General features: G+C 36.0%; 1 protein-coding gene across 5 annotated transcripts in view; it reads left to right on the top strand.

Annotated features, from left to right (window-relative positions):
- The window catches only part of ADGRV1 (adhesion G protein-coupled receptor V1), a 574,200-nt gene that overhangs the window by 282,749 nt on the left and 274,791 nt on the right, over nucleotides 1-16,660 (top strand). For all 5 annotated transcript variants that reach the window (XM_021085372.1, XM_021085373.1, XM_021085375.1 and 2 more), the window contains 2 exons: nucleotides 527-687; nucleotides 10,994-11,094. In XM_021085372.1, coding sequence (XP_020941031.1) covers nucleotides 527-687; nucleotides 10,994-11,094 — 262 coding nt within the window. The remainder of the gene's footprint in view (nucleotides 1-526; nucleotides 688-10,993; nucleotides 11,095-16,660) is intronic.

The raw sequence follows: 16,660 nt of genomic DNA on the forward strand, positions 1-16,660 counted from the left end.
CCTTATAGAAGGAAACACCTGGAGGAACCTTGGGAAACATTTATACAACATAACTGGCTCAAAATCCAAAAACAATGAGGAAGGAAACTTAGAAAAGCACATAAGTAATTTATGGGGTTCAAAATACAGGAGTTGTGAAAAATGAGGAAGGGCGGACACCACACACTGGATGGCTCTTTTAAACTTCTGATGTCTTTGAATGCTAGGAAGGAGTGCCTGCTATTGAATACCTGGGATGTGTTTGTTTTAGGTTAGGTAGGACTGGTACTACTCTTTTGAGACGACTAACTTCTTTGGTATTGGGAATGCTCTTGCTGTTTGGTTAGTATTTAGGCTGCTTCTTAAGATGTTTGTGGGATCTGATGTGTCATGTCTTGGACAAGATGTTCCCTCTAGTGTTTCTTCTTGAAAATGCAGTCTGCCTAAATCTCAAGTACAGAACACTTAGGTTCAGTAAGATATTTTTTCTTTACAAGCCTTAAGTACTGATGACAGAGGAGTAGTGACGATTGTGTTTTTGCCCTAGCTGGTTGTCTGACAGTCAGTTTTGCAAAGTGGTTGAGGATACTTCAGACTACGTGGAATGTGCCTGTTCATACACGTCCCTATATGCGGTCTACGCCCAGACTGACAATTTGTCTTCATACAATGAAGCTTTTTTCTCTTCTGGATTTATATGTATCTCAGGTGAGTTATAGTATTTTTGAATCAATAATTTGCAATATTTATGATCTGCTTTCCCATAGTTCTTTTATATATGCAAGATGCAGGCCTACTGTAATTCATTAGCATTGGGAGAAAATAAACTTTCCCATGGTTGTATTCATTAATTCATACAACAGTTATTTATGGAGGGCCAACTTTGGACTGAGGGTAAGGAGCAAGACATAGTTCCCACTTATCAGTAATAGAAAGTACAGTGTGGAATAGAAGCTAGACAGCAAGAAAGGGTTTAGTTGATAGTATTGTGATTTAGAAGGCAGGTTCGGCAATAGAATGCCAGGATTGTGTGAGGTAATATAAACAAAGCATTGCATATTTTCATTAGAAAAATAAACCTCCTCTGTGGGTTGATTTGTATTCTGTAATCTAGAAGCTCTGAATATGCTCAACCACCATGTTAAAAAATAAATTGTCTTTTACCTTTTACATCTAGGTCCCTTTTCTGGCAGGATTAGGAACTTGTATTATATTAATGTCTGTCAAACTATTTACCTATAACTTAATTTGGAAGAATTGTAGAATTACTCTCATTTGCTGACTTGATTTTATGGTTGGGAGTCTGAGTTCCTTAACCTATATTTCTGTCCCACCCTCACACATTCTGTGTCCTGAGTCCTCTCTTGTAGCCCCACTGCTGCTTCTGGGAACAACATGCTATACAAAGAACTGGGTACCCAGTAACTCTGGAGCCAAACTGCCTGGTTCAAATCCTTGTCCTGCCCCTGGGGACCTGGGGCAAACACCTCAGTTTCCCCATCCACCATATATGATTTTAAATTGTGTTGACAGTGTGGTAGATATGTTAATCCAGACATTCCTCTTTAATGATGTTTTGTGTATAGATGTGATTATCATCAAATTGATGTCTTTTACTTGGTGTTTAAATAATCTTTATTAGGAAAATTTTGTGGAGGTAGAAGCATAGAATTAATTATTCTTCTTGTCCTGGTTGTTAAAATATTTCCATTAAAATTTGATTTTCTAAAGTTAAACATTTTCCTTAATGCATTTTAATCCTGAACCTAACTTAGATTCAATAGCAAAAGTTAACGTTTTCTTATCCTTAATAATCTCTTCCATAAGAATGAGTTTGTTGCTTAGTAGATTCGTCTAGGTACATATGGTTCCAAAATCAGATGGAGACATCCTATTTCACTTTGATGCAATCTATTTACAGAAATTTCATAGACCGATGAAATAAAACCAAATATAAAATGCTGAAATAAAATCTAGGTATCACTTTATATATTTTCATAAAGACATAAATATAAGTGCTGATATGACCCACAAAATTCCCTTGCTTATTCTAAATACTGAACATCAAAACAGAGAATAAAAACTATATGATCCTCTCAATAGACGTGGAAAAAGCCTTTGACAAAATCCAACACCCATTTCTGATAAAAACCCTTCAGAAAGTGGGCATAACGGGAACCTACCTCAACATGATAAAGGCCATATACGACAAACCCATAGCAAACATCATTCTCAATGGTGAAAAGCTGAAAGAATTCCTGCTGAGATCAGGAACAAGACAAGGATGTCTGCTCTCGCCACTACTCTTCAATATAGTTCTGGAAGTCCTAGCCACAGCAATCAGAGAAGTAAAAGGAATCCAAATTGGAAAGGAAGAAGTAAAACTATCGCTATTTGCAGATGACATGATACTATACCTAGAGAATCCTAAAGACTCTACCAGAAGACTCTTAGAGCTCATCCACAAATTTGGCAAAGTTGCAGGATACAAAATCAATACACAGAAATTGATAGCATTTCTACATACTAACAATGAAAAAGCAGAAAAGGAAATTAGGGAAGCAATCCCGTTTAGCATCGCATCCAAAAGAATAAAATACCTAGGAGTAAACCTACCTAAAGAAACAAAAGACCTGTACTCTGAAAACTACAAGCCACTGATGAAAGAAATCAAAGATGACACAAATAGATGGAAAGATATACCATGCTCGTGGATTGGAAGAGTTAATATTATCAAAATGACTATACTACCCAAGGCAATCTACAGATTCAATGCAATCCGTATCAAATTACCAAGGACATTTTTCACAGAACTTGAACAAAATATTTTAAAGTTTTTTTGGAAGTGCAAAAGACCCAGAATAGCCAAAGACATCCTGAAAAAGAAATTGGAGCTGGATGAATCAGGCTCCCGGACTTCAGACTATACTACAAAGCAACAGTCATCAAAACTGCATGGTACTGGCACAAAGACAGACTTATAGATCAGTGGAACAGGATAGAAAGCCCAGAATTAAACCCATGCACTTACAGCCAACTAATCTATGACGAAGGAAGCAAGACTATACAATGGAGAAAGGACAGCTTGTTCAATAAGTGGTGCTGGGAAAACTGGACAGCCACATGTAAAAGAATGATATTAGACCACTCCTTAACACCATACACAAAAATAAACTCCAAGTGGATTAAAGACCTAGATATAAGACCAGACACTATCAAACTCCTAGAGGAAAACATAGGCCAAACACTCTCTCTGACATAAACGACAGCAACATCTTCTCAGATCCACCTATCAGAGTATTGACAATAAAAAGAAAAATAAACAAATGGGACCTACTCAAACTTCAACGTTTCTGCACAGCAAAGGAGACTCTAAACAACACAAAAAGACAACCCACAGAATGGGAGAAAATCTTTGCAAATGAATCGACTGACAAGGGATTAACCTCCAAAATTTATAAACAGCTTCTTCAGCTCCATACCAAAAAAACAAACAACCCCATCAAAAAATGGGCGGAAGATCTAAACAGGCAGTTCTCCAAAAAAGACATACAGATGGCCGAGAAACACATGAAAAGTTGTTCAGCGTCACTCATTATTAGAGAAATGCAAATCAAAACCACGCTGAGGTATCACCTTACACCAGCCAGAATGGCCATCATCCAAGAGTCTACAAACAATAAGTGCTGGAGAGGGTGTGGAGAAAAAGGAACCCTAGTACACTGTTGGTGGGATTGTCAATTGGTGCAACCACTGTGGAAAGCAGTATGGAGATTCCTCAGAAAACTAAACATAGAACTACCATGTGATCTAGCAATCCCACTCCTGGGCATCTATCCAGAGAAAACCATGACTCGCAAAGACGCATGTACTCCGATGTTCATTGCAGCACTATTTGCCAAGACATGGAAACAACCTAAATGTCCATGGACAGAGGAGTGGATCCAGAAGATGTGATACATATACACAATGGAATATTACTCAGCTATCAAAAAGAACGAAATACCAGCATTTTTAGCAACATGGATGGACCTAGAAACTATCATGCTAAGTGAAGTCAGCCATACAATGAGATACCAACATCCAATGTTTTCACTGACATGTGGAATCTGAAAAAAGGACAGATGGAACTTCTTTGCGGAACAGATGCTGACTCACAGACATTGAAAAACTTATAGTCTCTGGAGGAGACAGTTTGGGGGTTGGGGGGATGTGCTTGGGCTGTGGGATGGAAATCCTGTGAAATGAAATTGTTATGATCATTATACAACTACAGATGTGGTAAATTCATTTGAGTTATAAAAAAAATGAAAAAAAAACTAATGAGAAAATGTTATCTTGGTATTTTCTAGACTAGCAGGACTACAATATATTTCCTGAAAGAATTGTTAACAAATATATATATTTTTGCAACTCACTCTTGAAAAGAATGCAGAGATTTGCTCATGTATTTGAGAATCAACACACAAATATTACCTACCTTTATTACTTAGAGAAGATACTGAGTTTTTTTCCCGTCTGTCCATGACATATTGTGACATGGGTAGCACATTCTGTGGATCGGGAGATGTAAAGTCCTCTCTGTGTTCATTTTCAGCTTCTGGGGAGAATGGCATTCTATCTCTCTGAAGGTCCCCAGGAGCTAAAGAGACTTTTTTGTTTCTTACATACATATTTTAATTTAGATCAGGCCACGCCGCATAGCCCTCTGAATTTGGAAGCAGTCTGACTCTTATGAAATGAGGTAACAAATAATTAGACAGGAATTAAACCTATTTATTTATTTATTCACTTGTTTTTTATTTTTTAATTGAATTGTATATAGTTAATTTAAAATCTTGAGATAGTTTCAGGTATACAGCAAAGTGATTCAGTGTTTTATATATATATATATTATATATATATATATATATATGTATATCTATGTATTATACTCATTTAATTTTTCAGATTCTTTTTTTTATATTTGTATTTTTTCTATTTTAGTTGATTTACAGTGTTCTGTCAATTTCTGATGTACAGCAAAGTGACCCAGTCATACATATATATGTATATATATATACACACACATTCTTTCTCTTATATTATCCTCCATCATGTTACATCACAAGTGACTAGATATAGTTTGCTGTGACGTACAGCAGGATCTCATTGCTTATCCACTCCAAATACAATAGTTTGATCTACTAACCCCAAATGCCCAATCCATTCCCCTCCCTCCCCCTCCCCCTTGGCAAGCACAAGTCTGTTCTCCAAGTTCATAGGTTTGTTTCTTTTCTGTAGATAGGTTCATTCAGGGTAGATCACAGTGAATATGTCCCAATTCTAGTAGTTTACAGTGCTGCTTACTATACTAGACCAGAACAACTACAGTGATCCAAGTGTGTAAAATAGGCATCTAGGCCAAAAAGTTTAGTAATTCTCAATTTAAAAAGGTAAAAGATTAGGGGACATACCTGTGACTTTTAAAATTGTAAACCAGTTTATCAAATTCCAAGAAATTAAGCCAAGGTTATCCCTTGAAGCTAAAAAAGTTAAAAAGAGAGGACAAGTAAATAACTGTACACATCAGTATAAAAACAGTTTGAAGGGATGACTGCAGGTGATAAAGATGCCAGAGAGCTCAGTCTCATTCTGACATGGCATAGGAATGGTGGATCTCTCCTGCTGTGTACATAAAGGCATATGGAACTCACCTCAGCGGTGACTTGGAAGAAATACAACTTAGAATGATTTTGGACAATAATGCTGTAATTTTGTAGTTTACTTATTAAGGGACCTAAGCATAGTTTGAGGTGCTATTACTCTTTGGAGGATAATGTTGAAGAAACATATTCTGCTTCTCATGACTTGGGTTGATGTTGGTCTATCAAGGTGGACATTGGATTGGAACCATCTTGATTTTGTCTTTGAATACAAATCGTATGGCCTTATGAACTTAACGAGACTTGTAACATTCCATAATCCATTTCAGTTTTAACATCAGTTTGTGAACGAGGTCATGTTTCATGAATTTGTAGGTGAGTCTTCTTTTTGAAGTGCTTCTAAGCTGAGATTAGAGATAGACCATGGACCTCACATTTGTTTCATTTCTTCTTTTTGTTCTCTTATGGTAAAGAAATCTTTTAACACCTTAGTCAAACTAAAGCTTTCCCTTTCAAATGGCTCATATTTTTATTTGCTCTACAGATTACTAAGTGTATAAATGCCAACACAGTATCATTGTTTACTGTAAGTAACAGGAAATAATTATCTGTAAATTGCTAAATAATAAGATTAAGGATAAATAAATCAAAATCCTTTGAAGCACGGTTATTCTTTTGTTCAGGCTTTTCAAACCGCAAGAATATTCTAGTTGCACCTTTTATATTTTACAGGCTGATATTCAAATTGTTTTTCCAGAAAAAAAACCTTTATCATTTTAAATTATTTTTAAAGATGGTATATTTTCTAAATTTCTGTGTCAAATTCTTCCAAAGATATTAAATACATATTCATAGTAATCATTATCCTAAGACAGTTATTTTAATTATGAGGATGGCATATCAGAACAGTTTCAATCTATCAAATGGGGAGTTATTTACAGGAAGAATAGAAAAAAAAATGTGTAAGAACTTAAAAAAAAAAAGAAAAAAACAGTTTGAAGGGATGACTGCAGGTGATAAAGATGCCAGAGAGCTCAGTCTCATTCTGACATGGCATAGGAATGGTGGATCTCTCCAGCTATGTCCATAAAGGCATATTGTTTAAGGTGACCCTGGATGCAGGTAACATAAGACAAGTCAAATATCTTAAGTAAACAGATTTAGTTCCAGGGTTGATTAACTCAGCACCTCAATGGCATCATCAGAGGCCCAGGCTCTTCTCATTTTTCTCCTTTGCTCTCCTCAGAGGTTTTATTTTATTTTCTTCACCTTTCCCCTATATAGTCTTGAGCTGGCTGCAGCAGCTCTAAGCATCCCACAGCTATGTCCAGGCTTGCCAGGGGAAAGGCACTTATTTGGATCCTGTTTTAAGAGCAATGAAAACTTTCCTGAAAACCACCATACATTTTTCCCGCACATCTCTTTGACCAGAATTGTATTCTGTGGCCTTTCATAAACAGTCTCTCTCTGGGAAAAGATACAGCCGAAGCAATGGGAGAGCAGTGAGAAACTGTCTTTTGAACATTGTGTCTCCATTGCCTGTCACAGCCCCTGACATATAGTAGTTTTCCAATAGTTCTTTGTTAAATTAATAAACAAATGTATGGTGTTGGTCTGACATCCTCCAATAATGAGATGTATAGCTGGCTAAGTCAAGTTCATACTTTGACGTCCCAGACCATCTCATTTTAGCCATTTTTAATGAAAATTATTTTGAGAGATAACATAGTCTCACTTGCTTACACAGCACTCCCCAGTCGATCTTTCTTTGATGATGGAAATGTTCTATACTCTTCTTCAGTATGGTGGCTTCTTGCCACATCTGGTTAATGAGCCCTTAAAATATGGCTGGTATGATTGGGGTCTGGATTTTTAATTCCATTTGATTTGAATTAATTGAAATTTAAATAGTCATGCGTGGTTAGTGACATTGTACTGAACATCACAGGTTACGTGGAGGCTGGTTTTCTGGCCACCTCGTCCTTCTGGAGTAAATCCTTCCCTCTAATACACAGAACTTGTGTACTGTAAGATGTCTCATTCTAACTTGTGTTTAACATAGAAAACTTTTGTTTTCCTGTGTTTAGCTTGTTAGTAGCTGTAATCAAGAGGCATTGTGCTGAGTGGAGAGTTGCAAAAACGTGGGAATCAATACAGATGAGCAAAAAGTAGAAAAGGTGACATTTACAGGTAGCATTATGTGGAAGAAGAGAAACAAACCTAAGCTAACAAGTACATAACTGATTTAATAATGTAGAGATCAGAGTTCCTGTGTGGCTTAGTGAGTTAAGAGCCTAATGTAGTATCCATGAGGATGCAGGTTCAGTCTCTGGCCTTGCCCAGTGGGTTAAGGATCCGGCATTGCCATAACTGGCTCAGATCCAGTGTTGCTGTGGCTCTGGTGTAGCTCTCACCTGCAGTTCTGATTTGATCCCTACCCCTGGAACTTCTATATGCTGCAGGTTTAGCTGTGAAAAGAAAAAAAATTAATAATAATGTTGGGATCATTTGGTTTTTAGATTTATCTGCAGAAAAGACAAAGATACATGGATGGAACAATCTATAAAAATTTATAAATATTTTAAAGAAATTTTCATGGGATCAAATATTATTATTATGCTTGTAGATGGATAAACTTTAGTAATTTGGAAAGTATATCCCACTCTTAAGGGATGCCAACAATAGAGTTGATTACTGGATATGCATATTCACATAGAGGCATTACATATGCGTATACACCTATAAACATTCACATGTTATATAGATCTTCAGTCCACTTTGATAACAGCAAAAGAATCTAACTGTCCTTTAGAGTTTTTCTCATCTGAATCAAAGATTATCAATATTATGATCTTATTAAGGGTAACTTATCTTCCCTCTTACTGTCTAATCATATAGAAAAGTCATTTTGTTAGTAAACTAGTTAATTGCTTTTTTCCATTTGAATCTGTAATGTACATAGTGCTAGGGAAAAAAGTAAGCAAAATTTTTCTACATAATTACCAAGGAATTAATTTTTAAAAAACTGTTTAGAATATACCTTTAGGTAATGCCTGGAATTTTATACTTTATTTAAAAAAATTTTATTTATAATTTTATACCATGCGATTTATATATGAAGAGAATTTAAACCAAAAAAAATTACAATTTTTTTTAAAAACCGACTAGTAAATTTAAATTATGTATGCTTGCTAAATACAGCTACTCAGTATCAGATAAGAAAATACAAGATAAACTTGGTAGATGGTGTCTAGGAACTTGGTAACTGCAATATTTATTACTTTAGATCTAAGGTATTCAGTATCTTTCCCAAGTCCAGCTGAGGTTATGGTATGGCCTGCTTGAGAGTTTTAGTCCCATTCTTTTTCTCTAAATAAAAAAATGTATCTAGATAACCATCATACATTATTGTTATAGACTAACAGAATTGAGCCCATTTTCTTGCCACTGGCTTTGAATCCTGGACTGCCACCAGGTGTCATGCTAACATTTTAATTGAAACTTAACAGACTTAATTAAATATTCCTGATCTGATCAAGTTTAAATGTACTCAATTTATGTCATGACATGGAAGTATAATGGACAATTACCAAGGTAGGGGAAAAAGGCTATGAATAAGCTCTTCTTGTGAATTAGAAAAAAACAGTTGACTCATGAGTATTTTTCCTTTGCCTCAAACACTAATCCCCTTGCCTCACAGTTACCATCCCATGGCAGTAAACTTAGAACAATGCACATGTTTGTGATTGTGTGGCCTGTGATGAAATAAGTCAAGGCCCTGCTTTTAAGTCAGTATATCTCACACACACACACACACACACACACACACACACACACACACACACACATGCATACACGCACACATACACTCCCCCTCCCCACTCAACTTAAACCTTCAGTTTGGGGTGGCTTTGACCATCATAGGAAATCCAAAGGGTACATTAGTGAGTTTGGAGCAACAGCTTCAGTAGTTTATAAGCTACCTAAGTAAAGCTGCAGTTCCTGGCTGTACTGTGTACCTGTGTGGGTGGATTTTGGAGGCAGCCCCAGGACCTGCACACCTGTCTTAGAACACTCTATGGCAGCCTTCCTAAGAAAGCATTACTCCAGGTTTCTTGGCCAAATTTCTAGGCTGAAAACCTTGACTAATGCAAAGCCTCACTTCCTATGTGGAACTCTGTCTTTGTTCTTCAAACCTAAACATAATGAAAGCTTTTCCCAGATGGACTTATGGAAGGCATTTCTGTCCTGACAATTAGTCACAGACCCCCATGTGGGCATTTGAAAGATGCCTGGTTCACTTGGGCCAACATGTGGTGTACTTGAGAAGTTTGTCCCATAGCTTCAGAAAAGATAATGAAGAAACAAAATGTTAAATAAATGTAGTGTCTCTTTTTTGTCAGGAAGGTGTCAGTAAATGAGATAATACATGCAAAGTACAGGGTAAAGTAGCATACACCAGCCAGTTGTTTTGTTTTGATAATTCTTAGATAATAGAACCCTGTGTGAGGATGAGAGCAGAATAAAGGCTTAAGTGATAAAGCAAAGGGGTTACTTTATGCAGCACATTTAAATTTTAAAAGGTAGGAAATATTTTAAAAATATGTATACACTAAACCTTTAAAGAAATTAATGCAGATTGCAAATAAAAGATTAATGGCTTAGTGCTGAGATTCAAGTCTTCCTCTCAAGTAGTGTAGGTAGTTGAATTCAAGTAGATGTAAAGAAAATAAGAATACATTTTTCTATACCATTTAAAAATGTAGATGTTTAGGTTAAAAAGCATCTCAAGGGGAAAGAACACATTTTGCTCTTGGCTTTGGCACCCAGAGCATGAGGTTGCCTTTAAAATTCATAATTACCACTGTTGTAATTACATAACTATTCCTGGTAGATAAAAAGGGGTAATTTCCAAACCTGAGTTTTGGTAGCACCATTCACAATTTTATGTCCGAAAAACCCTATTCATCTGCCTAACATCTCTGTTTAGCCGAGCTGCCGGCTCTTGGAAAATTAGATTGAATTTGATTCTTTTAAACAGTAAAATGTGTCTAATGGAAACAGAAAACCAAAAGCTTAACAGAATTATTAATCTACTTAATTTGTGCCTTCTTTTTAGGAGGGCATTGAACAAGTAGATATTTGAAATTTAAAGTTACCCTTTGGGCTTCATTGATAAGTGCGATGATTCTATGTGTCTGGTAAAGTGGAGGAGATTAAAATTGCAATGTGACAGTTTCCAGAGGTGCTGTGCTCTGCAGCAGAGGCCGGCTTCAGGCCTTACATGCTTACTTTTTCCACAGATTTTCACTGTGCTCCTGCCTGTTCCTGGATTGTAAAACCACATATGGACTTTTTTGTTCCTGCAGGTCTCTGTCTGGCTGTGCTTTCCCACATCTTCTGTGCCAGGTATTCCATGTTTGCGGCTAAACTTCTGACTCACATGATGGCAGCCAGCTTAGGTACCCAGGTAGGAGAGCTCTGGGTTTTCCTACTTTCATGAGATGTTTGTGTTTTTTCCTCTGTGATCCTTGAACTGAATGTGTAAGTAAAGTTTAATTTCAGCTCAGTTGAAATAAGCTTGTTTAATTTTGAGGTGGAGGAGGATGGGGAAGGAGAGCAGTTAAGAGGAAAGCTGAGTATCAGATCTAAACAGTATATTTCGTGAACTTTTTTCTACAGAAAATACCTTAATATTACCACTTATAAGAAAATGGCTGCTTCTTACCATGAAGCATCCTATTATCAACACATCTATGTGAAATATATTACTAATATGTGTATGTATATATTAAAATTTTTTATTTAATCTGTTTAAATAAAATATATTGTTACAGATCCTTTATATGAGGGGCATTAAAATAACACATACTTTAAGATCTCTGGATAATGTTTTGTTTCAGTTAATATTACAGAACACAGTTTGGTTGAACAATCTTTTTTGAAGAATTGTGTCTGGCAGAAGAAATAGTGTGAAAAATATTGAGTCATTCTTTAGCATGCACTTTAAAGCATTCAGTTTAAAGCCCAGAAGGCAGATCAAAAGATGAAATCAACTGCCCTTTCTGTCTATAACGTACTCACAGTCTAGGTAAATAGATGTACATACAAATCACTCTAATGCTGTGTGGTAAGTGGATAAGGGTAAACATAGACTATTTGTGAATAAAATGAGGACGTATTTTTTTCTGTGAAAGTCAAGGAAGTCTTCATGGAGGAGATGATATGTAGGGTGGCACTTGAATGAGAAGTTCATGCAGGTTGTTGATTAAGAATGAGAGAGGCATAAGATGTCTATACAAGCAAACAGGAAAAATCACTTTACATAAATGTGTTGTGCTGTACACTTGTGCACATTTTAGCTTGCTAACAGCATTTTACTGAACTCCAAATAGAACTTTTTAAAAATAATACTAGTGGAGGCACTAGTGTAATGGAATGGAAAATCATCTGTGACGTTGGACTTTCTCTTGCCTTTTTTGGTCCCAGGAGTGAAAATGACATGTGTAAATCTTATAACTCTGTTTTTTAGGGAACAATTAAGTGCTGAATTCTAAGTAGAAGATCTCAGATTGTGCTTTTCAAGTACCTATAACTATGAGAGGTAACAGCTGTTACCAAAGAGGGCTTACACTGAGTTTGACAAGGCTATTTATATTGCCTTGGTAACTATCTTCACTGTCTGATCTTGCCTTTGCTTCTTGTATTTAAGATCGTAGAAAACCCGCCTTCCATAATTAGAGTTTACTTGGCTGTATTCACCACCCACTCTGGTGATTTTTTGGCAGCAGAGTTTGTACAAGTCTTAATTATAGAACCATAGAATTACAGACAACTCTTCAGTGTCCTAGCAGACAAATTTGCTCATGTCTAGGGATGTGAAAAAAAGACTCAGGATTTATATCTTGGGACTTCTGATTCACATTGCACTTAACATTAATTTTGGAGAAGATGGTTAGTCAAATCCATGTTTTTCAGTATATTTTTAGAATAAATGAAGCAGTGTGGCATGAAAAATCCTATAAGGTATGACTTGGGACATGAAATAACTAAACAATAACTTCCATAGATTATTTTTGGCAGGAAGAATTGTTGATAGGTTGTTGACAAAAAGTACTGTTTCCTCAATATTTTACCTATCTGCTTGGATTTTTAAATATTTTCTAAATTAAAGAGAATATTTTTTTCCCTTAAAATTGTTTGGCAAAGTGTTTTTAAAATTCTTAGACTCTCCAAAAAAAGAAATGAAGCTGCCCATGGGAACCTGGGCCCACCCTTTCATTTCTGAATTTAAAAATCATGTTTATATCTCCAGTTACAAAATCTTGCCAGTTCATCTCGGATCTCTCATCTGGGATCCTTTCATCAACACTGAGTTTGTTTCCTCTCGAGAAGCCTTAAAAAATAGTTTGGGCTGTAGTTTTTTGGCTAGGAGCATGACATTTCTCTAGCTGACCTCAAGCGTTTGAGTTGTGAATACTCTGTGGACAGGTCTGCCAAGACCATTTGGTTTCAAATCTTTATTACTGACCTAGAACTAAGCTGAGTGACTTTCGTGGGAAAGGGAAGAATGGAAATGTGATGGTCTCTGACTTCCTTTCCAGGCCATGTGTCAGTGAGGGAGGCCATGATCATCAGGAAAGTGTGGTAGGCTTTGTCTACAGCTAGAAATATGTATTGTATCTAATATTCTTGCTTTAAAAGGCAAAAGATCCTGCTTTAATCTGGAATTTATGTCATTCAAGCATCTTTGAGAACCATTGACCATAAACTACCAGCAGGTGGCAGTAAAGATTTTTGGGGTTTTTTGTTTTTTTCAAAACCAGTTTTTTAGTCTCTAGCAAAGATGGAGTTCAGTAGAAAACTTGAGATGTTTCCACAGTGCTCATGTCACTGGGCTAGAAAGTATTCTTCTTCAGCTTAGCAAGTATGCATTTGTGATTTTCTACCTTTCTGTTTTTATCTACTTTCTTCAGAATTGAACTGAGTCTGTCAGGCTCTGAAAGAAAGCTTGTGTATCACTGGTTTGAATAGATCTTTCTATCATTTATCATTTGTAGTTAAATTCAGGGGTATAACATTATTTTCATGATATTTATGTTGTTATAAGCTTTAAAAAGTGTGTTGTTATAGAAAATATGCTTATTGAAATGCCTCAGAGGTTTTGAGATAAGATCTGTATTTTCAGTATTGTTTATATTTTTTAAGTATGTAATTTTCTTCAGTGCCAAGTTAATGTTTCTCACTTATCTAAAAGAAAATGATTAAATGGCAAGAAATTGTGAGCCCATTATCTTCAAGTATGAAGTGAAAAACAGCAAACAAATTTTCATGGCATTGGGTGATATTTCTCAGAAAAACATCTAATTATATCTTTGGAATTTTTATCTTAGAATCACATTACCAACCCATGTGTGCCCTGATAAGGTTGGTAAACAACTAGGACAAAGGACAAGTTTGCAGTTCAGGGTTCTCAGTTCTGGGGTTCTGTCTGAAAAAGCAACTCTCCAAATCTTAAAAAAAAAAAAAAGAACAGAAATTTCTTCATAGAAAATATTATGATAAGACAACTGCATTTACTCTGATTAGTAAACTTAACCTGATGAAAATGTTTGGGGTTTTTTCCTCTTTGTTTGTTTGTTTGCATGGCTTAAACACATTTTCTGAAACTGAAGAGCAAAGTAGTCTAGAAAAAAAATGTATGTAAAAATATTATATGAAATGACACTGAATATCTGAGAATTTGAAATACTTAAATATGAATTTTCGGTGGCTGCTGGATGTGCAGAAGTTTTAGCTTTCATAGGCCTTCTCCTTAAGAAGGGACGAGGAAATTGCCTTAAAATTCAGAGGACTGTTCTCTGGAATTCAGCAAAAGTTGGACAGGCAGTGACTTGTCCAGTTTCCTCATTCTGTAATGTTTTGGGATGTCATTTTGCAATATCCGTTTGTTTCCCAGGTAAGATCCTGCTCAGATACTCCTGCCAATAAATTCTGCTTTAATCTGCAGTTTATATCATTTTAACTCTGAATATCTAGCATCACTGAGACTCAGAATTATTGGCTGCACGTGACTGAAGCCAGAAGCTGTGACCTCTTCAATGCTGATTACTTCTGGCTGCTCCAGGACCTGATTTCTCTCCTGGCAGATGGCACTGTTTTGTTGAGACTGTCAGCTCAAGAAAGTCATTCCGTGTGTAGGGACTAAAAACATATCTAATAGGCAAAGATATGTGGATTGAAGCAAAGTAAGATAGAAATCGTGAAATACTTATTAATCAGAACAGATTTTTCATTAGCTAGAAGTTTTGGTGAATTACTTCTTAAGTAGGGTATCCTTATTTCTGTTTTTGTTATTTAAGGAAAAATGAATTTAGGAAATTACATACAAGGATCAAAATTGGACCTTGCTTTGAAGGTTGGGAACTTGAGATGCACAAAGTGTCATAATTCAGTACATTTATGATTATATTTAGTGCAGATATAAATGGATTGGGAAAGTGTTTCCTAAGGTTGGATATAAGCATCTTGCTAAAATTCATTATGTCTGGTTGGGTTTCTGGGTCCTGCTTGTTGAAAGATTAGGTTAGCTCTATAATGGCCCAAGTAAGTACATTTCTGCTTGTCGTTGCTGCTACTACTGTTACTGTTGTTAATGTTATTACTAAACCCATAGTATTAACCTATTTTCTTTACTATAAAAATTTTGGTTGAAGAAATTTCATTAATTAAATTTTAACTTTCACTTAAAGTGTTGTTGCCTTTAAACCCCTCCTAAATATTTAGTTTTCCTTCCTAAAGGGAAAACTTCTGCTGTTCCTCTCTGGTTTTCTTTTTCCCCCCTGGGTTACAATGAAAAGATTCTCAGACAAGGTATGATTGGGAGGACAGAAGAGGCTTTTGTTTTGGTTTTTCTCATAGCATTTCACACTTGCAAAACTTATTAGTGTTGTATTTGGACATAAACCTTTAGAGAGAAAGTACAGCCAGCTCCCCCCCCAACCCCCACCCAATTCTTTCTTTCCTATGAAGAGCTTGTGAATGTCCCCATTTTAATATCATTGAGTACATAAGGCTTTTATTTTCAGTACAAAACAGTTTTGTGGTATTTAACTGTACCTTTTCTTCATGTAGAGATTGATGACACATGAATAAAGAGCATTCTGAACACAGGTATGAATAGACTTTTGAGTTAAACTTATTAAACTGTTTGACTATAATTTAGGTGTGCTCATTAATATGGCCAAAGTATTATCACATTCATGACTCTGAATGCCCACAGACCATCCACTAGTATAATTAAAATAAAAAAATTGAACAAACCCTACTTAACACCAAACCTGGATCATTATTATCTACAAACTCACCTGCTTACACCTGATCTACCATATGTACAGTGTTTAGCTCATGCAGTGGAAAATACCAGACAAGATATGCACACATGAATCTTGTAAATAATAGTCTGAAAATGAACCTTATGGTCAGAACTAGGTTGTATGCAGAAGGTCTGCTCCTCTCTGGTATACTAGGTCGTTCTGTGTAAGCTGGCAGCTTGAAAAGGCTCTATGGAGTGATTGGAATCTGACTTATTTGTTGAAAGATGGATGTGGCATATTCTAGGCAAGGACAAGAACAAGAATAAAGACCTGGAGGGTATAGAGACCCTGGGAGTTCCTTTGAGGTAGGGTCTGCACTTGAGCATAGAGAACTAGATAAGCTGACAGCAAGTGAGGTAGTTGTATATTGTCTGAGAAATGGTGGGAGTCACCGATGGAGTTAGTCTAGAAGGGCACAGTATGAAAGGATTGTTCCAAAGGGTTAATCTAGCAATTGGGAATCAAATTTAAAAAAATGGATTAAAACAGAAGAAAGGCTGGATTTTGGAAGATGAGAGGCAGGGTAGGCAGCTTTTACTGTCAGCTTGTGATGGGTTGTGATTGTGGACAGTGGTAGTGGCAGTGAGAATTCAAAGGAAGGAATAAAAACTAATAAAAAACACTGTTTTGGGCTATGAAAGTCTCACTATTTCACTTTTC

The sequence above is a fragment of the Sus scrofa genome, chromosome 2 (assembly GCF_000003025.6).
Source record: "Sus scrofa isolate TJ Tabasco breed Duroc chromosome 2, Sscrofa11.1, whole genome shotgun sequence".
Classification (NCBI taxonomy): Eukaryota; Metazoa; Chordata; class Mammalia; order Artiodactyla; family Suidae; genus Sus; species Sus scrofa.